Below are 23,901 nucleotides of genomic sequence, written 5' to 3' on the forward strand. Positions count from 1 at the left end.
CAGGGTCATTGGGGACATTTAAGAGACTCCTGGACATGCATATGGTCACAGAAATTTGAGGGTGCATACATGAGGATCAGTGGTCGGCACAACATCGTGGGCTGAAGGGCCTGTTCTGTGCTGTACTGTTCTATGTTCTATTCTAAAACAGAGTTAACATTTCAAGCCTCCAGAACTTGCTGAGTTTCTTAAGCAATTCCTGCTTTTGTCTGTTTTCGATCTTCGACATCCACAGTTCTTCATTTTAATTTAATTTATGATTGAAACATAAAATTAACATTCTATCACTAACTCTTGGAACAAATTTAATGTTGACGCAATAACTTTATTTTTCAAATACAGTAAATACAATACTAATTTTCCCTTCCTTTATCCAAGTTTCATCCAGGTTATCGCCTCAACCAGCTTCACCTCAGTCAAGTTGCCCCTCTCCTTCCATCTCACAGAATAAGATTATGTCTCCATCCCAGAAGCACAGCAAGAAAGCCCTCAAACAGGTCAGTGTCTTTACTCCAAATTGCTTTCTGTATCTTTTGTTTCCATAGACATTGCATACTCAAGATTTACCAGAATGGTGAAAACCTAGTTATTCCCTTGTTGCTTATGATGAGGATGTGGGTTTACTTCTTTACCAGTTACTTATACAGGATTACAATTGGCAGCTGTTAACCTCAGCAAATGAGACACAATTAGCCATCTTGAATTCAGCAAATTCTGTTGCTACTGAAGAGTTTGTCTCCAGTTTGTGTTTTTACAAGAATTAAGTAGGTACCAAAGTATCATTACCTTTTATGAAAAAATAAAATTCTTTATTGTTGTCTAGAAATTTTATTTTCAAAAAAAAAACAAATTGCTGCAAAAGTGATGGCTTACATTAATGCAAAGTTTAAGTCCAGGATAAAAGTAAATTACTGCGGATGCTGGAATCTGAAACCAAAAGAGAAAATACTGGAAAATCTCAACAGATCTGGCAGCATCTGTAAGGAGAGAAAAGAGCTGATGTTTCGAGTCTAACTGACCCTTTGTCAGCTTTGACAGTTAGACTCGAAACGTCAGCTCTTCTCTCTCCTTACAGATGCTGCCAGACCTGTTGAGATTTTCCAGCATCTTCTCTTTAAGTTTAAGTCCAGGATAGTTACATCACTTTTTTTTATTTCATAAAGTAACCTTTGTACTCAAATAGATTGTTTAAAATAAAAATTGATGTCTTACAATGGAGACACAGAAAAATAGAATTTCATGGTTTGTAATTTTCCCAGTCAACAACATAATAACCTGAACAGTCAGGACCTGATTTTGATGCTTCTTGACTCAGTTTTAAATTTGTGCCCCATAATTTATATCAGCCAGCCACTGAAGAAATGTTCTTGAACTGTGAAAAAGATTGAAGATTTCAAGTTCTCCATAGTTACAAAACTTGTCAATAAAGTCATTGTGCATTCTGAAATAAGATTTTAAAAACTGTATCATTAATTGTGAGCCTGAAACAGTGATGATACATTTAAAGTCCAATCTTGTGTATTGATGCTATCCTTTTTTTGTTTTGGATAAATATTAAAGGTTTGAAGTGAAAGTAGGTAATTTATTATTTAGGGTTGTTGTGAATTTTGTTAGGAACAAGTTTGGTAACATGTAATCAGGCACAGAAATTTCCACTTTCCGATGGGAGATAGGCACTGGGCTGGATGATCAGACGTGATGGTATTGAATGGTGTTGCAGGATTGATGGGCCAAAAGGCCTCCTCCTGCTCCTGTGTTCCTTTTGTGTAATCTCACCATGTTTTCTCATTGCGTGAAACGCCAGAATTTGTGAGATTAGGAAGATACTTGGAAAAAAAACTTGAATAAAAGTTCTACAGGCCAACTACAAAAAATAAGATCAGCATTCTACTCCAATACAGATCCTTTGTAGACCCTCATTTTTAAAAACCATAAAGCTGCACAGTAAAGGTGGAACACATAATTGAACATGGTTTTGCCAGAAATTAAATTATTTAAATAAATGATAAATCCTTTGTAGGTCAATAAATAGCTGATAAAAAATGAAAAGGAAATTTCTTATTGCATTGGGAAACAAAGAGTGCAGAAAAATAAAATCCTTTTGTAATTTTTAATGATGACCACAAAGATCTTGACAAAACTTTCCAGTTTTTCAAAGATTAGCTGAATTTCGCACTGAAATTGATGCCTGTAGATATTCATACCCTAGAAGAATTGCGAAAGGATATATTGGCTCTGGAGGGGGTGCAGAGGAGGTTCACTCAGTTGATTCCGGAGTTGAGGGGGTTGGTTGACGAGGAGCAACTGAGTAGACTGGGATTATCTTGATTGGAATTTAGAAGAATGGAGGGGGGGGGTGGGGGGGTGGTCTTATTGAAACACAAAATTATGAAGGGAATGGATAAGATAGAAGTAGAGAGGATGTTTCCACTAGCAGGTGAAACTAGGACAAGAGGACGTAGACTCAAAATTAGGGGGAGCAGATTTCGGACTGAATTGAGAAGGAACTTCTTCACCCAGAGGGTTGTGAATCTGTGAAATTCCTCACCCTAGGAAGTAGTTGAGGCTTCCTCACTAAATGTTTTTAAAGTAAAAATAATTTTTTGAACAGTAAAAGAATTAAGGAATACGGTGAGAGGGCGGGTGGGTAAGTGGAGCTGAGGCCATGAAAAGGTCAGCATGATATTTTTGAATGGCAGAGCAGGCTCAAAAGGCCAGATGGCCGACTCCTGCTCCTAGATCTTATGTTCTAATGCAAAGTTCTTAGGTGCCGTTTCACCGTATCCCTTAATTCCTTTACTCGTTCCAATAAAGGATATTGGTCCATTCATCTTTCGTCAGCATCATAGGAGCTAGCAACATTTAGACTATCTTTCAGTGGAATGATTTCCTTAGATTACCATTTGGATTATCCATCAGCCAGGACAAATTCCAAAACCATATGTCTCCTATCAGTAAGAATCTACCAGGTTTTCTCTGAACCATGATTACATTGTGGTCCTCAGGAAGACTAAACCGAAGCGCAAGTTCAACCTCCGTCAGCTCATGATTATAGAGGGAAACATGGTCCTGCTCTCAACTGTAAAAGATATTAAACGAAAATGAACCAAACCAATTTCTTCAGATCAATTGACTTGTCAAACAGCAGTAGACCTGACCTGATAAAATACAGAAGATGCTTTCACCACAAGACAAAGCTAATTTGCAAAGGTACCTCAGCTCTTTCAACTTTTTATCCCAATTAGAATCTGAATTCTGGAACCAAATCAGCTATCCTGGAGATCTCATCCACAAATGACAACACTAATATGACAAGGCAACCATTGACATAGTTTTCAAACTTTTAAAAGTGTTTTTCATTCATAAAGTGGGCTTTTAAATATTAAGATCCCTTCAAGCTTACTGCATTGGGATTTGATGCTGATTACAGAATGACAAGCAATACTGTTCAGTTCTCAAGTCCTAAACACATTCTAGATCAGAGTGGTGCTGGAAAAGCACAGCAGTTCAGGCAGCATCAAAAGAGCAAGAAAATCGACGTTTCGGGCAAAAGCACTTCATCAGGAATAGAGGCAGGGTGCCTGCAGAGTGGAGAGATAAATGAGAGGAGGGTGGGGGGTGGGGAGAAAGCATCTGCAGCCCTTGTTTTTACCTAGTTGATTTTAACACTACTGCAAATCCTCTTGCAAGGATGCCTGCCTTGAAAAAGATTTCCTCCTCTCTCTACAAGAATCTCAGTGAGTCCCTCTCTCACTGCAGCCCCCAGGTCATCTCCTCTGCCCTGAAGCTCTTCAACCATGACCTGCACCTATTGTACTCTATGCTACTTTCTCCCCACCCCACCCTTCTCTCATTTATCTCTCCACCCTGTAGGCACTCTGCCTCTATTCCTGATGAAGGGCTTTTGCCCGAAACATCGATTTTCCTGCTCCTCGGATGCCGCCTGAACTGCTGTGCTTTTCCAGAGCCACTCTAATATAGACTCTGGTTTCCAGCATCTGCAGCCCTTGTTTTTACCAAGTCCTAACCACAGTTCAGGCAAACTACTCCAATACTGGAAGAGAAGCTTTTGCTCTAGTTTTCAGAATACTTCTGTGCAATGTTCATACCTAACACAAACTGATGGAAATGATCTGTCAGAAGCCTCTCACACCTGCACCTTGACAACTCCAACAACTCTTTCTGAAAATCAAAGGATATGATAGAGAAGAACAATTTAGACCAGATTCCCACATGACTATTTCCGGAGCTCTTAACTGACTTCCAGATCTGACTATGAACAAAGCTATTGCTGTAGGGTGACAAATGGATATTATTGAGTTAAGTTAGAAGCTGGCCCCTATATTGATCTCATTCATTTTGGTCAGAGCAGAGCAGAGTCAAGGGCCATGTCTGGAGATGACCAGCTACAACAGTTAAAAAAGATCATCATCAGTGGAATGAACAGATTCAACAGGTCCCTGAGCTAAAGCATCTAATGTCTTGGCTTCACAGTCCCACCTGTAATCACATAAGTAGGGAGGGTCCTGCTAGATTCTGTGTTTACAGAACTGAGGAAGTGCTGTATCTTTGGGAGCCCTGTGTCTTGCTTGAGACATTAAATCAGAACCACGCGTAATCTTGCTGACTGATGTTGAAAAGTCCAATGTCACTATTTTAAAGAAATGCAGGAGAGGTTGTCCAAATGAGCCATTGAATATTTACTCCTCAACCAAGATCACTTTTATTAAAACAATTTTGGATGATCTCATGGCTAATTCATGGGAGTTTGTTAGTGCACTTTTAAAATAATTTGGTGTGAAACGATTTGAGGTTCTGAAGTTTTGAAACGTAAACTTCAGTCTTATTTTTCTTTAGATTTAGCATGGGCATTTTCAACAGGAGATGGATATACACAGCAAGAGTTTTCACTTCCACCTGGCCTTGCACTGTCTGGCAAGTGTAATGTTTGTATGTCTGAGGAGAAGGGCTTATACTCTGTTGTGAATACAATTCACAGTTGAACATCATGTCAATATTCATCAAGTTGTGGTTCAATATGAATAATATTAGATTAGATTAGATTACTTTCAGTGTGGAAACAGGCCCTTCGGCCCAACAAGTCCACACCGACCCGCCGAAGCGCAACCCACCCATACCCCTACATTTACCCCTTATTACACAGTCAGTCGCCTGAGTCGGGGATTGAACCCGGGTCTCTGGCGCTGTGAGGCAGCAGTGCTAACCACTGTGCCACCGTGCCGCCCACTAGATATTTGGATAGAATATCACAGTCATTAACATGGAACCATAATTCTGAGTGAATTAAAATTGAAGGACACTATAATCAAAAATAATAAATTCAAAAGTGTAAATACGTATGCACTTTTAGAAGCTGTTCTTTTGATACCTGCCAGTTTTTACACTATTTTACAAATTCTGCAATTCAGCTGGACATTCTCTCCCCTATACTGCTGTTTATTTATTACATGAGGGTGTATTCAATATAAAATGTTTTGTTTTTGATTTAGAGATGAAGTGCCTGTTTCAAAGCAGTCTATATGTTAATGCAATGCCGTGCTTTTGAACGCCATCTGTTCTCAATCTGTCCACCATTCTGAAAACCTTTCAAGTGCAAATTAACTTTAATTTCTCAATCTTGCCCCAATATTTCCACTGGCAGCTAAGAACAATTCTAATGGAAGTGTTTTCCCATCTTAAATACATTGATAACATCACCATCAAAACAGCAGATCTTTTGCTGTCTCCCGTTTCCCACACAATTACAATTAAAATTTAAAGTGATATGCAGGGGAAGCATTTCATTGGTTAAACTCTGTCAGCTTAAAAATGAGGGTGGACTAGAAAAGAGATTCTTGGTCAAACAGGGAGGTTCTCCTCATGACCAAAACCTTCTGACCAAACTATTGCCATTAACATATTGCAAGTACAAAGGGAGACTAGGTTATTTTCAAATGTAAATTGGACTTGTACATGTTTCACATTACATTGATTTCACTTCATTCATGGTTGGCAAGTATTGCTGGTTAAAGGAAAATTAGGAACATTTCCTTTATTGCGCAAGAGATACTGCTGCATATTACATTACATTATATTACATTACAGTGTGGAAACAGGCCCTTCGGCCCAACATGTCCACACCGACCCGCCGAAGCGCAACCCACCCATACCCCTACATTTACCCCTTATCTAACACTATGGGCAATTTAGCATGGCCAATTCACCTGACCTGCACATCTTTGGACTGTGGGAGGAAACCGGAGCACCCGGAGGAAACCCACGCAGACACAGGGAGAATGTGCAAACTCCACACAGTCAGTCGCCTGAGGCGGGAATTGAACCCGGGTCTCTGGCGCTGTGAGGCAGCAGTGCTAACCACTGTGCCACCGTGCCGCCCACAATGCGTACTTCTTGCTAACTCTTCATTGCATGACCACATCAGTGTCTAGTATCATACTCCTTATTTTGAGAGACACAATGAAACACAGGTTCCGTTAACTCTCTCTTCTGTACATTGGGAAGCACTTTGCCTGAGATCACTGTCCATGGGTATATATGGAATGTGAACACAAAGCCCTTCAAGGATTCTACCAGCCATCATCCTGAGGTGGACCCACGTTTTGACAGTGTTGACCCCTTCCTTTTATCCCGTCATGTTCTGACTGTCTGCCTGTTCCAATTTCCCCTTTAGTACACACACTTCTCACCTTCTATTTTCCGGATTCCTCTTCTACTCCTGGTGGTACTTAATCCCCTCCATTACAATGCACCCCCCACCCCAATTCTGCATTGCAGTCCTGACCCACTCCTACCTACCCCAGTACTGCGTTGGGTTTCTACTCCAGAGCCACCGTGCAAACTGCCCTGTCTTCTGCTGTCGCTCCTTGTGCTACAGGGTTCAACAATTTAAACCTGATCCCAGGCATGACTGCACAAAGCTACTGACTAGTGCACGCCTCCTTGAACCCAGTGCAGACCAGGTGGCACCAAATTCTCATTCACCATTGCCTTTATCTTTCAGCAGAGGATAGATATACACAACAAGAGTTTCCACTTCCAACTGGCAGTGGGTTCTTCTGGCAAGTGTGGTTTTTGTATGTCAGCTGGGAAAAGATTTGGGCTCTGTTGTGATTACAATTCACCATTGAGTGTTGGTGTATCTAAATATATTCCAAGTTCAAACTTATCTCAGACAGCCTGACACACTACAACAGACCACTCCATCACAATGCACCATTGGAAAACTGAAACCTAGGGTCGGGGAGTTCATGACAAGGAGGCAAAATTTTAAGGTGAGAGGAAAAAGATTTTAAAAAGATATGAGGGGCAACGTTTTTACCTAGAATGGTTCGTGTATGGCATGAACTTCCAGAGGAAGTGATGGATCCAGGTACAGTTACAAAATTTAAAAGACATTTGGACAGGTACATGAATAGGAAAGGTTTTGAAGGATATGGAGAAAGTGAGGACTGCAGATGCTGGGGATCAGAGTCGAGAGTGGGGTGCTGGAAAAGCGCAACAGGTCAGCCAGCATCCGAGGGGCAGGAAAGTCGATATTTTGGGCAAGAGCCCTTTATTAGGAAAGATGTAGAAGGATATGGTCCAAATGCAGGCAAGTGGGACTACTTTAGTTTGGGAATATGGTTTGTATGGACTAATTGGACTGAAGAGTCTGTTTCCATGCTGTGTGACTCAATGAAACCTTGTGTCCTTTAAATTTATGAACCTCTCACCATAAAATCCATTCACTTTGTAATGAGTCAACTCACGTTGTGGAAGCACTTTGTTCAAATGCAGAAGAGATCTTCTGTCTACTATTTGTCTTGTGTGTTACATGGTCTGACAACAATTTCAATGTTATGGTAAGAAACCAAAAAGCACTTAGGAAACTCTTCTTCATCTCACAAATCAACAAAAATACATAAAGTCTGGGGAGCAGAAAAGTGGATTAGTTCAATACTGAGTGATTTCAGAGTACATCAAAATGACTGCTACCAGAATATGTTGTTGGAGTGTTTATAAAGAATAACAATAGCATAAAATCACATTTACCATTTCAGTTACAGAATTCTGACCAACACCCTTGTAAATTATGCACCTGCATTTTGGCAATTACTAAATCTCAACTCTGTGTTCTATTAGTGTTTTTGAGATCTTTATTCTGAAAAGTGTATTGATGAACCACACAAATAAACATGCTCTCTGTTTTATTTATTCACTCATGGGACATGGGCTGTGCCAAACGTATCTCATTAGTAACGATACAAAAGGTACCTTACAACCATTTGCAATCTCTGTGTCTTCTTTATCTCTTTGTTCTGTTTATTACTTCAAAGAGATCTTTTAAAGTCTCTGAAGGTTTTATGAATCTCTTGGGTCAATCTGTTACAATCTGACATATTGGAGTCTCAGATGGGGGAAAATCAGCTGATAGCTTTAAATGTTTTTTTTCTGTGTACTTGCTCCTATTAATAGGCTTTTCTCAATTGACTACAGAGAAAATTTTTTCCAACCCACAGGCCCTGAAACAGCAGCAGCAGAGAAAACAGTGTCGCCCTGGCCTACCAGTAACCTCCAACCCAAGGCTGTTACTGAAGTCTGTCAAAGCTACTGACCAGACCATTTCCAAGACTGGTATGCTTTAAGCAGTTATTTCCCAAAGCTGATTATTTGTTCTTGGCAACGTGAAAAATAATTTTGTAGGTATTTTGCTTTTGAATATGTCAGTTTTCTCCCAGTTGTTTTAGGTGTATCTGTGAAAAGACGCTGCAGTGACATATATTACAATGGTAGTTGGTTTAAACACAGTAGTCTCTGAACAGTGATGTGTGAGGTGATGTGAATACAGAATAATAGTGATGTTTTATGTGAATAGATGTGGTTACACTCTAAATTGTGTATGCACTGATGCAATTACAGTCTACAAGCAATGGTGTACAGTGTACAGGATGTAAGCAGTGTTTTAAACAGCAGAATATCATTGCACAGGCTAAAATAATATTGCTAACCATTATTAGCAAGCCAAGACAAACTCTGATTTGTACAAACATCACATCCAATAGAAGGAAGCTATTCACACAGGATGTTTGAACAATATCTCTTTAAAGTTCATAATGGTGGAAAAATATAAACATTCCAAAGAGGAATAGTTAATCTTGGAATAATTAATTATCAAATTCATAGCTCCTTGAAAGTGGAGTCGCAGGTAGATAGGATTGTGAAGAAGGCGTTTGGTATGCTTTCCTTTATCGGTCAGAGTATTGAGTACAGGAGTTGGGAGGTCATGTTGCGGCTATACAGGACATTGGTTAGGCCACTGTTGGAATATTGCATGCAATTCTGGTCTCCTTCCTATCAGAAGGATGTTGTGAAACTTGAAAGGGTTCAGAAAAGATTTACAAGGATGTTGCCAGGGTTGGAGGATTTGAGCTATAGGGAGAGGTTAAATAGGCTAGGGCTGTTTTCCCTGGAGCGTCGGAGGCTGAGAGGTGACCTTATAGAGGTTTATAAAATCATGAGGGGCATGGCTAGAGTAAATAGACAAGGTCTTTTCACTGGAATGGGGGAGTCCAGAACTAGAGGGCATAGGTTTAGGGTGAGGGGAAAGTTATAAAAGGCAACGTTTTCATGGAGAGGGTAGTGCGTGTGTGAAATGGGATGTCAGAGAAAGTGGTGGAGGCTGGTACAATTGCAACATTTGAAAGGCACCTGGACGGTATATAAATAGGAAGGATTTAGAGGGATGTGGGCTGGGTGCTGGCAGGTGGAACTAGATTAGGTTGGAAAATCTGGTCGGCATGGAAGAGTTGGATCGATGGGTCTGATTCCATGCTGTACATCTCCATGACTCTCAATCAGTTTTTAAAAGTCCTTGAATAAATAAATTGAAGTTTCCAAAACTTCACATAATTTGAGTAGTTTAATGTGTGAAGTTTGTGATTTGGAAAAGGTACAAGTGGAATTGCTTCCAGAACTTGTTTTTAGTGCACAGACTAATAAGAGTATATATTCTGCTTCTGCTATTAGAGCACATGTTGTTAGTGAATTGTGAAGTTCCCAGCTAGTGACTTACAGCACATTAAAACTTATGAGCTGAAAGTTGTGAATTCAGGCTGAGATCCCAGAGCATGGCAACAGTTCTGAGACAGAAAGTGTTCCTGTACAATGATCCTGTAAATGTTTCTCAGCTTAATCATATCATTATGTGATGTGGAAGGAAGGAAGGAAGGAAGCCACTTGGCCCATTTATACCTGTGCTGCTGCTTCAAGAAAGCTCTGGCCTTAATCTCACACTAGTATTTTTTACACTTTAACTTACAAATGTTTCAGTTTTAGGGATTTAATCAATTCTCTTTCAAAAAATTATTATTGAATCTCCTTCTACCATCCTTCTAGATGTTAAATTCCAGATGATAATAGCTCCACAAGAACTTGTATTGAGATAATAGCATGAATGTTAACAAAATATCCCAAGGTTCTTCATGAGAGTGTTAATAAACAAGATTTGATAATGAGACACAGATGAGATTTTAGGGTGGAGAGCCAAAAAGTTAGGTTTTAAGAAATGTCCCAAAAAATGAAACAGAGATGGGGAGATTCAGGGGATTCATTTGATAACCTCGACAGCTGAGGATTTTGCTGTCAATGGTGAAGTAATTAAACCACAGGTACTCAAGAAGCCGGAATTGGAAGGGCATGGAATCCTTAAATAGTTATAAGACTAAAAGGAAGATTACAGAAATAGGGAGAGGTAAGGATTTTAAAAACTGCTCATTGCTTGTTCTAGAGTACTGTGTCCAGTTCTGATTGCCCTGCTAATGGAAGGATATTAAACTGGTGAAGGTTCAGAAAAGATTTACCAGGATGTTGCCAGAACTGGAAGGTTTGAGTTATAAAATTAGACTAGAATTGCTGGGACGTTTTTCACTGGAGCATAGAAGGTTAAGGGGTGAGCTGTATGGAGGTTTATAACATCATGAGGGACATAGGTAAGGTGAACAAGGGTCTTTTCCTTTGGGTAAGGGAGTTCAAAACTAGGGGCATAATTTTCAGGTGAAAGGAGAAAGATTTTAAAAAGGACATGAGGGGCGATCTTTTTACATAGAGTGGTTTGTGTGTGGAATGAACTGTTAGAGGAAATGGTGGATGCAGGTACAGTTACAACATTTAAAAGACACTTAGATAAGTACACGGATAGGAAAGGTTTGGAGGGATATGGGCCAACAGCAGGCAAATGGGACTGGTTTAGTTTGGGAACATGTTTGGCATGGACTGGTTGGACCAAAGGGTCTATTTCCTTGCTGTATGACTCTAGGCTTAACCAGAGGGAGCTGGAATAATGGGTGAATAAGGTCTAGGTGCATTCTAAGTCACAGAATGAGTGAGGGTTTCATCAGCATTTAGGTTGAAGTAAGGAGGAGATAGGTGCTGACAGAGATGTAAATAGACAGTCTTAAAAAGTGTATTCAATATATTTCCCCACTTATTCAAATATGGACCACAAGTGGCAAACAGCTCAGTTTGCCTTCCAATAGTTTGCAGGAAGAAGAATGGAGTCAATGCAAGAGAATGATGTTTGTGGTTGGAACCAAAGATACTGGCTTGGACCTTCCCAACATTGCAGCACTGTGGTGCTAATCCAGTAGCGGATATCAGCCAAGCGGTCTGAACACAGCGACGGGTTTTTGGATGGTTGCCAGAGGGACAAATTGAGATGAGAAATAGGACAGATCCAAGGATAGATTCTTATGAGACTCAACCATGCAGGAGCTGAAAGAGAAACCATTGCAGGTGATTCACTCGATAGATAAAAATGAAATAAAATGAAAATAATAGAAATATCATAGATTTGGCGACGTCACCTCGGAGTGTTTGTCTCAAATTATCACATTAGCCTTGTATGAAATCTTTGTATCCTCTTTAGTCACAGGTAAGGTCCGAGAGGGCTAGAAAATAGCCAGCATTGTTCCTTTGTTTAAGAAGGGCAACAGGGATCATCTGGGAAATTACAGGTTGTGAGCCTTACATCAGTGGTAGGGAAACTGTTGGAAAAGATACTTAAGAAAGGGTTTATTCACATTTGGATAAGTATAGACTTATTAGTGATTGGCAGCATAGCTTTGTATAGGGAAGGTCATGCCTCACAAACTTGATTGAAATTTTTGAGGAAGTGACAAAAATGATTGAGGGCAGGGTGGTAGATGTGGACTGTTTATATGAATTTTAGCAATGCCTTTGACATGGTCTGTCATGGCAGGCTGATGCAGAAGTTGAAATCACATGGAATCCATGGTGATCTCGTAAGGTGGATACAGAACAGACTTAGTCATAGAAGATGGAGAGTAGAGGTGGAAGCATATTTTTCTAGCTGAAGATCTGTGATCAGTGGTGTTTCTGTAGCGCTTAGTGCTGGGACCCTTGTTGTTTATGAAAAAAATATGACGTTTCTTGTACAGAGGGTGGTAAGTGCCAGGAATATGTTGCCAGAGGAGATGGTGTGGGCAGATCCAATAGCAATGTTTAGATTAGATTAGATTCCCTACAGTGTGGAAACAGGCCCTTCGGCCCAACAAGTCCACACCGACCCTCCATTGAGCAATCCACCCAGAGCCATTCCTCTACATTTCCCCCTGACCAATACACCTAACACTCTGGGCAATTTAGCATGGCCAATTCACCTAACCTGCACATCTTTGGACTGTGGGAGGAAACCAGAGCACCCGGAGGAAACCCACACAGACACGAGGAGAATGTGCAAACTCCACACAGACAGTCACCCGAGGCTGGAATTGAACCTGGGACCCTGGTGCTGTGAGGCAGCAGTGCTAACCACTGAGCCACCGTGCCGCCCCTCGGCATCTCGACAGATACATGAGTAAGCTGGGAATAGAGGGATATGGACTGCTTAGAGGTAAAATGTGTTTAGTTTAGAAAAAGTATTAAGTGTTAGCGCAGGTTTGATGGGGAAGGGCCAGTTCCTGTTCTGTCCAGTTCTTTGTCCTTTGATTTAGAAGTGATGCTATAACTCCTGGTAAATGTTGAATAATACTGCACCAAAGGAACCATAAAAGAATCAGAAATGTATCTGCAATTGGAAAACTGCTTCAGCCATATTTAATAATTAGAGTTCAGTGATTGTACAACGTCAAGGAAAGTATAGATGTTTTGCACTGTTATTTACAGTAACGACTTGTTATGAAATATATGAAATGAATTGCTATCCCATTTTGAATGTGGATTGTTTATAACTCCTGAGAAGCACAGAAAATAAAAACCCGACCCCCTGAACCTGCTCCACCATTTAATGTGATCATGGCTGTTCATCCAACTCCATACCCTGTTCCCACTTTCTCCCCATACCCTTTGACCCCATTAGTCCTAAGAACTACACCTAACTCTTTCTTGAAAATACTCACCATTTTGGCCTGAACTGCTTTTCTGTGATAGTGAGTTCCACAGGTTCCCCACTCTCTGACACTTTCTCCATATCTCAGTCCTGAATGACCTACCCCATATCCTTAGACTTTGACCCCAGGTTCTGAACACTCTGGGCATTGGGAACATTCTTCTTGCATTTACCCTGTCTAATCTTGTTAGAATTTTTATAGGTTTCTATGAAACTCACCCCTCATTCTTCTAAACTCCAGTGAATATAATCCTAACTGATACAGTTTCTCTTCATACATCAATCCTGCCATCCCAGAATCAGTCTGGTAACCCCACTGAATTCCCTCCATTGCCAGAACATCCTTCCTCAGATAAGGAGACCAAAACTGCACACAGTCCTTCAGGTGTGGTCTTACCAAGGCCTTGTATAATTGCAGCAAGACATCACTGCTCCTATACTCGAATCCTTTCACTATGAATGCCAACATAGCATTTGATTTCTTCACTTGCTGCAACTACATGGTTACTTTCAGTGACTGGTGTATGAGGAATGCAGAGATCTTGTTGCACCTTGCCCTTTCCCAATCTATCACCATTCAGATAATGATCTCTTTTCCTGTTTTTGCTAGCAAAGGGGATAACCTCCTCTTGTTTTTCCACATTGTACTTTAACACCATGTATTTGCCCACGCACTCAACTTGTCCAAATCACACTGACACATCTTACATCCTCTTCAGAGTTTACCCTCCCTCCCAGCTTTGTTTCCTCTGCAAACTTGGATATATTTAATCTAATTCCCTCACCTAAATCATTAATAGATATTGTGAACAGCTGGAGTCTAGGCACTGATCCCTGCAGTACCCCAGTAGACATTGGATTAGTGGTGCTGGAAGAGCACAGCAGTTCAGGCAGCATCCAAGGAGCTTCGAAATCGACGTTTCGGGCAAAAGCCCTTCATCAGGAATAAAGGCAGTGAGCCTGAAGCGTGGAGAGATCTTTTACCCCAGTAGACATTGCCTGTCACTCAGAAAAAGACCCATTTACAGGTATTCCTTCTTTGTTTCCTGTCTGCCAACCAGTTCTCTATCCATGTTGGTACTCTACCCGATTCCATGTGCTTTAATTTTACACACTAATCTTTATATGGAATCATATTGAAAGCTTTCTGAAAGTCTATGTAAACCACATCCACTGGCGCCCCCTTGTCAACTACTTACATCTTTGAAAATGTCAATTCACAATTTTGTCAACACATGCTGACTCTGTCCAATTCTGTAACTGTTTTCCAAGTGCTGTGTGATTAGATCTTTTATAGTGAACACTAGCATTTTCCCCATTTCAAATCTGGGGAAATGACTATTTTCAGTATTTCTGATTTTTTAAATATGAATTGAACTTGCACAAAGCCGTACAAATTGAGAATTCTTATTGATAACTACTGGGTTTAACATTTCCTTCATATCACCTAACTTCCCTTATGTATCACAGTCTGCCAACAAAATCCTCTAGCCAAACATAAAGTTGCAAGTAAAGTAAATATTAGAACATGGTATTACCCAGCCATTGGGGATCAATTCGGTCTTGAAATAGTTTTATCCTGTAGAATTCTGGTGCATTGAGAATAAAGTTGAACCTTGGACCTTCTTGTAGGTACACAACCCCACAATCTTGAATAGAAGTTTCTGTTTTGGAGCTTGACATAAGCTTTTTTATTTAAATAATATATCATGTACTTGTTCTCTCCAGTTTTTGTCTGAATATGGCATTATAGTTTAAAAACATCATGGCTCTCTGCAGGTTGGGAAAGTAAACAGTCAGACGGCTGTTCAACAAGTCCTCAGAATTCAACCTCCAGCTCATCATCATCTGGGAAAATGGACCAAGCCCTGCAAGGACTGGGCAGGAAGCCATCTCAGAGGTCTGACAGACTCAATGCAAGTGAGTTTAAATATTTCAATTCTGTCAAAACAGGAAACACACAAGAACACCACACAGCTAAACATATTTTTAGTGAAATCGCTGGAATTAAAGTTACAACAAAGATTGCCATTCTCTGTTGTCTGTTGTACTGTCATTCACCTCTTGGTGTGGTGATTGGAGAAGGATGTTAGATTTATCCATCTGATTCACTCACAACTCCAGTACAGACCAATGGAACAGAATTTTTAATGTTTGAGCATTTAGTGATACTACTGGTAAAAATAATTTGGCTGTCTGAAATGCTGCTTGTGATTGTGACAGAAGTGAATGTAAACTTGGGGAAAGAAATTGGTCATTGCAGAGTTACTGCTAGAGTACAGCTTCTAGTCACCTCTCAGGACAAAATGATATTGAGTTATGACAATAACAGAAGTCATAAATTCAATAGTTCTTATTAAAATAATTAAATTCTTGCATTGGAGAACTTGTGTCCTAACTTTCAAATATGCATTAAGTATGCAAAAATAATAAATGTGCAGTTAGTAAGGTTTTAGAGGGGTCAGTGACAGTGCTGTCCAACAGCATTTGATTCATTATCTGCAGCCTCCTGACGCCCAGTTTAGGTTCTGTCAGGGTCACTCAGCTCCTGACCTCATTACAGCTTTTGTTCAAACATGTGGAAAGATACTGCATTTCAGAGGGTGATGGGGGAGTGACAGTCCTCAACATCAAGGCCCATTTGATCAAATGTTGCAGCAAGGGGCCCTAGCAAAACTGGAGTCTGTGGGAATTGAGATAAAACTCCCAACTGATCAGAGTCACATGTGGCACATAGGAGGAGTTCTGGTGGTGGAGGTTAGTCATCTCAGCTCCAGGACATCTCTGCTAGAGTTCCTCAGGGAAGTGACGTAGCCTGGCCACCTTCAGGTGCTTCATCAATGACTTTCCCTCAATCATAAGGCCAGAAGTGAGGATGTTCGTTGATAATTCATCATGATTTACAACTCTGCAGATACTGAAACAGACCATGTCCAAATACAGCAAGACATAGACAATATTCAGCTTTGTGCTGACAAGTGGCAAGTAACATTCATTGCATATGAGTGCCAGGTAATGCCCAGTTTCAAGAAGAGAGAACCTTTGACATATCGGCCTATCACCATCACTGAACATCTGCCCCCCACCCCAAGCATTCTTGGGGTTACCATTGAACTGGACTAGTCATGTAAATACTATGGCGACAAGAGCAGGTGCAGGCTAGGAATTCAGTAGTGAGTAACTCACATCCTGACAACCTAAAGTCAGTTAATCATCTAAAAGGCATAGATCAGGAGTATGATGAGGACAGCTCCAACACACACAATCCTGACACTATTCAGGACAAAGCATCCCAAGTTAATTGACAGCACAGACAGAAACATCCACTCTCTTCACCACTGACACCCAGTAGCAGCAGAGTGTACCATCTGAAAGACACAGTGCAAAAATGCACCTTGGGTCCTTACATAGCACTTTCCAACCCATAGCCATTACCATCGATAAGGACAAGGGCAGCAGATACATGGTAACACTATCACCTGCACTTCCCCTCTAGACTTCTCACCATCCTGACTTGGAAATATATCGCTGTTCCTTCAGTTGTCACTGAGTCAAAATCCTGACTCTCCCTCCCTAACAGTGCTGTGGTAGTCCATACATCAAATGGACTGCAGCATTTTAAGAAGACAGCAACACCACCACCTTCTCATAGTCAACTGGGGATGGGTAACAAATGCCTGCCCAGACAATAATGCCTGCCCAGCCATGTCCCGTCAATGTATAAGCAAAAGAAAGTGCTCCTGCAGAAATACTGAAAAGGAATTAAGATGATCTAACAAACCACTAAGTTGTTTTTTGTAATTTTGATTGAGTACTGATTTTTTAAATTATTTATTTAAGCTTGGGATGTGAGTGTTATTATATTAGTCAGGCCAGCATTTATCGTCTTTGCATAATTGCTTGTGTGAAGGCTCTGGTGAGTTACCTTTCTGAACCATCGCAGTCTGTGGTGTTGGTTGACTCGCGGTGATGTTAGGAAGGGAGCTTTGGGATTTTAACCCTGTTATAGAAATGGAATGCTGATGTAGTTCCAATCACAATGGTGAATAACTTGGAGGAAACTTTTCAGGTTGTGGAGCTTTCATCCACCTATTACTCTCGTCCACCTTGTTGATAGAGGTTTTGGTTTTGGAAGTCAAAGGATAGCTACACCAAGGATTTGATGCAGGATAAACTATCACAAAAAAAGTTGTTTGAGCCCAAGCTTCAGGGCAGAGTACATCTGAAACATAACAAGCATATGTTCTGTGTTTGCTATTTCTAGCAAAATTATACAAGAGTTTTCAAAAAACCACAAGTAGAGACAATCTGCTTCCATGGTGTCTACTCTGAGAAATGGAAAATTCCTTAGTTGTGGGAGAGAGCTGATTTGGGGAGCCACATTTAAGACCCTCCATGAAACCCAATTATTTGATCAATCTTTTGGCCACCCTTCCTCATAATCCTGACTTGGCATTTATGTTTTCCTTATGTTTCTATGAAGTACATTAGAATTTGTCAAATGTTAGAAGTGCCATATAAATTCAAGTTGTTATTGTATAGAGAAATCAGCTTTCTGTTTGCTCAGTATTTGGCCTGAAGTATCATGCACATTCCGATTAGAGTTGTTAGCAGCTTAAACTGACTAAGGGGGCTTTCTCGTTCAGCTTCAATTATGTGAAATGTTATATTTCTATAATGGCAGTTTGTGGACAAATCTCTTGTTTTATTCATCTTGAGTGTGACTTATTCACTTGTAATGGACTAGACCAACTGCCTCAGCACATTAAGAAGGTAGCCTAGACCCTAAACCTTTTCTTATTTTAAAGGTAAATATGAGATATTGCATTTTAGGTTTCCATTCGAACCACTTGATTTTAAGCAAAACACACTATATTTTTACACCACAGTTAAAATGCAGACAGAATAAAACTAAAAGAAAAGAATTGGTTTAACTGTAACAATATTGAAATGCTTACCAAAATGATGTATTATTAGCTACTATTAATGAACTGTTCCAATATAGTTAATTCCTATAAACACACGGTTGGCAAAGGCAAATTCAGTAAAATGAATTGTTGCACATGCAATTCTAGCCCAGCTAGGGAATCCCAGCTTTTAGCTGTAACAGAGAAGAGAGAGAGCTGCCATACCCAGCTTCAAGACCCCAGCATCTGCAGAAAGCTAAAACTAAACATCCTGGTTCTGTAGGAGCTTGACCCTACTCATTCAGGTTGCTTTCATTGTTCTAACTTAAAAAAAACCCAAGGACTTACAAACTGTTTACTTTATTGGCATTGAGCAAACCACAAGGAACCGCTCTCTCAAATTTTCTTCAAAAAAAAACAAAAGACACCTCTTAAAGCCATAGTACTGCCACACAATGTACTGACTTGGAAAGCTTTTGAACAGTAGAGTCAACTGGATGGTGTGATTTAGGTGAACAAGATTCCCTGAAATGCTTCTGTACTTCCTCATTGTTGTCAGTGTGATTAGGCTATTTCCTGATTTTGTGATAATTTTCTAAAGTAAAGCTCCTGTTGAGATGTGTGAAAACTTGGACCTTCGAAACAAAACCTTGTTGTATTTCTGTATCAGAGCACGTGAACAGTCGTGAAAGCAGAAATGTTTAATTTTTGACAGTTTAGTACATTCAACAGAAAGCACCTAAATGGATATAATGCATGGTTCTGGGAATTATTTGAAAAACTGAGAAACATGCATTTTGGAATAAACCTTTACAACATTATTCAAAGCTCCTAATTGTATAAATTAAAATCAAATACAAGTTTTGGTCACAAACTGGACAATGACTTGAGCACAGACTAATACGCCCAGTCAGACCTGGAGAGTTCAGTCAGTAGAACATCAGATATTTAATCATAAGCCCATGAGTTGTCAGAGCTGAAGTAGGCATTCAGCCCATCCAGTCTGCTTGACCATTCAGTGAGATATGGCTGATCTGGTCATTCTCAGCTTGACTTTCCATTTTTCCCTGTAACTCTTGATTCCCTTACTGATTAAAAATCTGACTCAACTTTGAAAATACTTAATGACCCAGCCCGTACAGCCCTTTGCAGTAAGAATTCCACAAACGCACTACCCTCAAAGGAAAGAATCTTCCTTAACTTTATTTTAAATGGGTGACTGACTTATTCTGAGATTATACCCTTTGGTCCTAGATTCTCAGAGGCGAAACAATCAGCATCTACCCATTCAAATCCCACAAGAAGCTTGTATGTTTGAATGAGGTCTCCTCTGATTTTTCTGAACCCCAATGAGTGCAAACTACTCAATCTCTCCTCAAAAGAAAGTTCCTCAATTCCATGTATCAGCCCAGTGAACCTTCTCTGGACTACCTTTGATGCCAGTATATATTACCTTAAATAAGGCATCTGAAACTGGATGCAGGATTCCAGCTGTGATTAAACTAGTGCTTTGTATAGTTTTATCAAGAGCTCCCTAATTTTGAATGTTATCCCCATGGAAATAAAGGCCAACTTTCCATCTGCATTCCCTATTGTTGCTGAATGTGGATGCAAGCTTTTTGTGACTCATGCACTAGGACCCCCCAAATCCCTCTGTGCTGCAGCTTTCTGCAATCTTTCTCCATTTATGCAGTATTGAATTCTTCTGTTCTTCCTGCCAAAGTGTATAACCTCACATTTTTCCACATTATAGTCCATCTACCAAGTTTTTTGTTCATTCACTGACCTGCCTATATTCCTCTGTAATCTCATTCTCACAACTTGCCTGCAGATCTATTTTTGTATCATCTCTAATCTTGGCTATAATAGATTCACTTCTGTCATTCAAATCATTAATGTATGTCATCAATTATGGCCCAGTACTGGTTCTTGTGACACTTCATTAATTACAGTTTGCCATTCTGAAACCCCTTTATCCCAACTCCACATTTTCTATTGGTTACCAATTTGCTATCCATACTAATACCCAAAAACCACAGGCTCTTATTAAGTATCCTTATGTTTAATACCTTAATGAACACCTTTTGAAAATCTAGATGTATCAGATTTACAGGTTTACCTCGATCTATCCTGATTGTTACCTCCTCGAGGAATTCTAACATAGTTGTCAGGCATGATTTCTCCTTCGTGAAACTATACTCACCCTGCTTCAGTTTCTAAATGTTCTGCTATTACAACCTTTTATAATAAATTCTAATACTTTCCCAACACAGATGTTAAGCTAACTGGCCTATAGTTACTGTTTCTCTCTCTCTCTTTGAATCAGAGTGTTACACTGGTGATTTTCCAATCTACTGGGACTTTTCTAGAATCTCTGGGTTTTTAGAAGATTGCTACCAGTGCATCCACTATCTCTGCAGCTATTTCATTCAAAATCTGAGGATGCATCCCGTCAGGTCCAGGCAATTTGCCCCATTAATGTCTCATGTATTTTTTCTCCAGCGGTAATTGTTGTGATTATTTCCTATCCCCTTGATTAATTCATATTTTTGGAATGCTATTATTAACCTGAGGGTCCAGGGTTCAAGTTGTTCATCAGACACAAAGTCTGGTCTGTAGTCATGGCTGAGTGGTAAGGTGATGGATTAGGACCAAAGCAAGGAGAAATTCACCCTCATAAAGGGTTCTGTGACTTTGGGACTCTACCTTAGAAGACAGCAGAAATGGGGACACTGAATACATTTAAGGTGGATGTTACTTGTTAAGCAAGGGGAATCAGAGGTTATTGAGCATAAATGGGAGTGTGGAATTTGAAACAAATGGATTAGCCATGGATTTATTGAATGGTGCATACTCGAGGAGTTGAATTGCCTACATCTGCTCATATTTTGTGGTAGAAATCTGTTGGGGTCTCCTCATAGGTTTGGATCCTACCAACTGTTTCTCTATAAGGAGCTTGTGTGCAGTGAGAGTGTCCTCCATCAGTGTCAGGATGTCTAGGTTCAAGTCCCATCTCAGGATTTGATAGCTATGTCCAAGTTGAGTTTGAAAAAACACATACTTGTTGACACTATTGGCTGGTTTCCAGAATTGGCAGCTGTTTATTTGTAATGCCACACTTTGTAAGTAACATTGATACTCAGTGAATATTTACCTCTGGTTTCCTCATTCACTGACTGCCATAAAAAGTTTAACAATACCCACATTTCCAATTGGGCACTTCCCTTGGATTGATAATAACTACTTTGGCCTCTGAGTAAGAAGTTTAGATAACAAGTAAAGTGGCCTTACAGTATTGCATTGAAGAAGTTTCGGTTACATTTATAAAGTTGAAAGGGAGGTTGCAAAGCTGACAAGGCCAAGGGGCAGATTCTGAGCGGGAGATAAAGAAATGTAAAGGAAGTGAGAGATCATAAACACTATCAAAGATATTTGTTTTAGGAGGTTCCTGAAGTCCAAGAACAAGAATGCAATGATTAATTGTTGGACTTTGCACAAGAATACGTGGAGCTATCAGTAAAATCTATTCCATGCTTAGAATTATTTTTAAGCTTAATTATTTCCACCATTTTTTCGATATAGTTAAAGGGTAATTGTAGGTTGTGTGAAACATGAGCATGAAATGCCAACTTTCGTGTTTTGAAAACACTGGAAAGTTTTGGATTCTAAATCATATTTGCCAAATTAAATCTTTATGTGTGTGCCTCAAAGGCAAATAAACTCACAGGGAAGGATCCTCAAACAAGCCTTTGTGGATAGGACTTAGGAATGTTCGGTGGCCGCTACTTCACTGCAATTGCGTTATAAACTCCCCAAAGAGTCAGTGGGAAATAGAGGAGCAAATATGTAGACAGTTCACAGAAGTGTGTAAGAGTAATACTCGTGTGGTTATACTGGGGGACTTTGGCTTTCCCAACATAAGTTGGGATTGACTCAGTGTTAAGGGCTTAGAGGGGGTGGATTTCTTGAAATGCATTCAGGGGAGTTTTTTGTGTCAATACATTGAAGGCCCAATAGAGGACAATGCAGTGCGGGATCTGGTTCTGGGGAAGAAACCGGGCAAGTGTTCAATGTGGCAGTGAGGGAATGTTGTGTTGATAGTGATCACAACACGGTATGTTCACATTTGTTCTGGGGAAGGTTAATGTCATTCTATTTTTCAAGAAGGGTGGTAGAGATGAACCAGGAAACTACAGACCAGTGAGTCTCACATCATTAGTAGGGAAACTATTGGAGAAAATTCTGAACGAGTGAATTAATACCCACTTGGACATGGGTTAATTAGGGACAGTCAACATGGCTTTGTCAGAGGGAGGTCATGCCTAACACATTTGTTAAATTTTTGAAAATGTGATCAAGTGTGTGGATGAGGGATGTTCAGTTGATGTAGTTTATACAAATTTTAGCAAAGCTTTTAACAAGGTCCCACATGGGAGACTGCTTGAGAAGGTTAAAGCAGATGGAATTGAAGGAAACATGGCAAGGTGGATCAGAAACTGGCTTAGCAATAGGACACAAAGGGTAGTGGGAAAAGGCTGTTCAAATGACTGGAGGCTGGTGTCCAATGGTGTGCCACAGGGATCAGCGCTGGGACTCTTATTGTTTGTTATATATATAAGTGATATAGATGAAAATGTAGGGGAATGTTAAGCAAATTTGCAGATGTCCCAAGATTGGTATTGTGGTTAATAGCAAAGACAATGGTTGTAGGTTACAGGAAGACGGAGAGAGGTTGGTTGGCTGGGCAGACCAGTGGCAGATGGTATTTAATTCTGATAAGTGCAAGGTGATGCGTTTTGGAAGAATAAATAGACCTAATTTGTACAATAGCTCCTCATTAGTTAACACCTCAAGTCCAAGTATCATTCTTGTAAACCTACGTTGTACTCCCTCCAAGACCAATATAACCTTCCTGAGGTGTGGTGCACAGATCTGCTCACAGTACTTCATGTGGGGTCTCACCAGAGTTTTGTGTAACTTCTGCATCCTTGTATTTCAGTTCTCTAAATACAAAGGCCAGCATTTCGTTAGCCTTCTTGATTATTAGTATAGAGATGTGATAAATGCATACTTCCTTGCCTGTTTGAAAAGCCTAACGCATGGAGCTTTAATAGCTGTGAAATCGTGGTACATGAGGCTACCCATAGGTAGCAGGAATTCATAAAGTAGGGCCAGGACTTAAACTTGCATTCAGATTATTAACCTTTGAAAGCTTTAGACTAGTATTCTGAAATTCTGAAGTAGTACATTTCATTGATGGAAATGAATTGAGGATAGTCTGAGGATGTTATTGTAATAGATAATTTATCTTTTTTTGTTTACCTTTTAGGACAGCTGAAAAGGACAAAAGGCACTGACATCGATGTGGAGACACCAGACTCCATCCTGGTAAACACAAATCTACGGGCTCTGATAAATAAGCACACCTTTTCGGTTTTCCCTGGAGACTTCCAGCAACGATTGCTCCTCCTGCTCCCTGAGGTGGACAGACAGGTCTGTATGCAGTCCATCTTGTTTTTGTTTCTGCTAAATACTAGCGCCCACATGAATAACTAGTTTGTTCTCTTCTCTCTTGTCATTGCACCTTCC

At 40.1% G+C, this 23,901-nt stretch overlaps 1 protein-coding gene across 6 annotated transcripts in view; it reads left to right on the forward strand.

The window, feature by feature from the left end:
- asxl2 (ASXL transcriptional regulator 2) overlaps positions 1–23,901 on the forward strand; it is a 267,455-nt gene that overhangs the window by 189,569 nt on the left and 53,985 nt on the right. For all 6 annotated transcript variants that reach the window (XM_043675898.1, XM_043675944.1, XM_043675915.1 and 3 more), the window contains 4 exons: positions 379–497; positions 8,520–8,634; positions 15,185–15,325; positions 23,642–23,805. In XM_043675898.1, coding sequence (XP_043531833.1) covers positions 379–497; positions 8,520–8,634; positions 15,185–15,325; positions 23,642–23,805 — 539 coding nt within the window. The remainder of the gene's footprint in view (positions 1–378; positions 498–8,519; positions 8,635–15,184; positions 15,326–23,641; positions 23,806–23,901) is intronic.

This window comes from Chiloscyllium plagiosum, chromosome 3, assembly GCF_004010195.1.
Source record: "Chiloscyllium plagiosum isolate BGI_BamShark_2017 chromosome 3, ASM401019v2, whole genome shotgun sequence".
NCBI lineage: Eukaryota > Metazoa > Chordata > Chondrichthyes > Orectolobiformes > Hemiscylliidae > Chiloscyllium > Chiloscyllium plagiosum.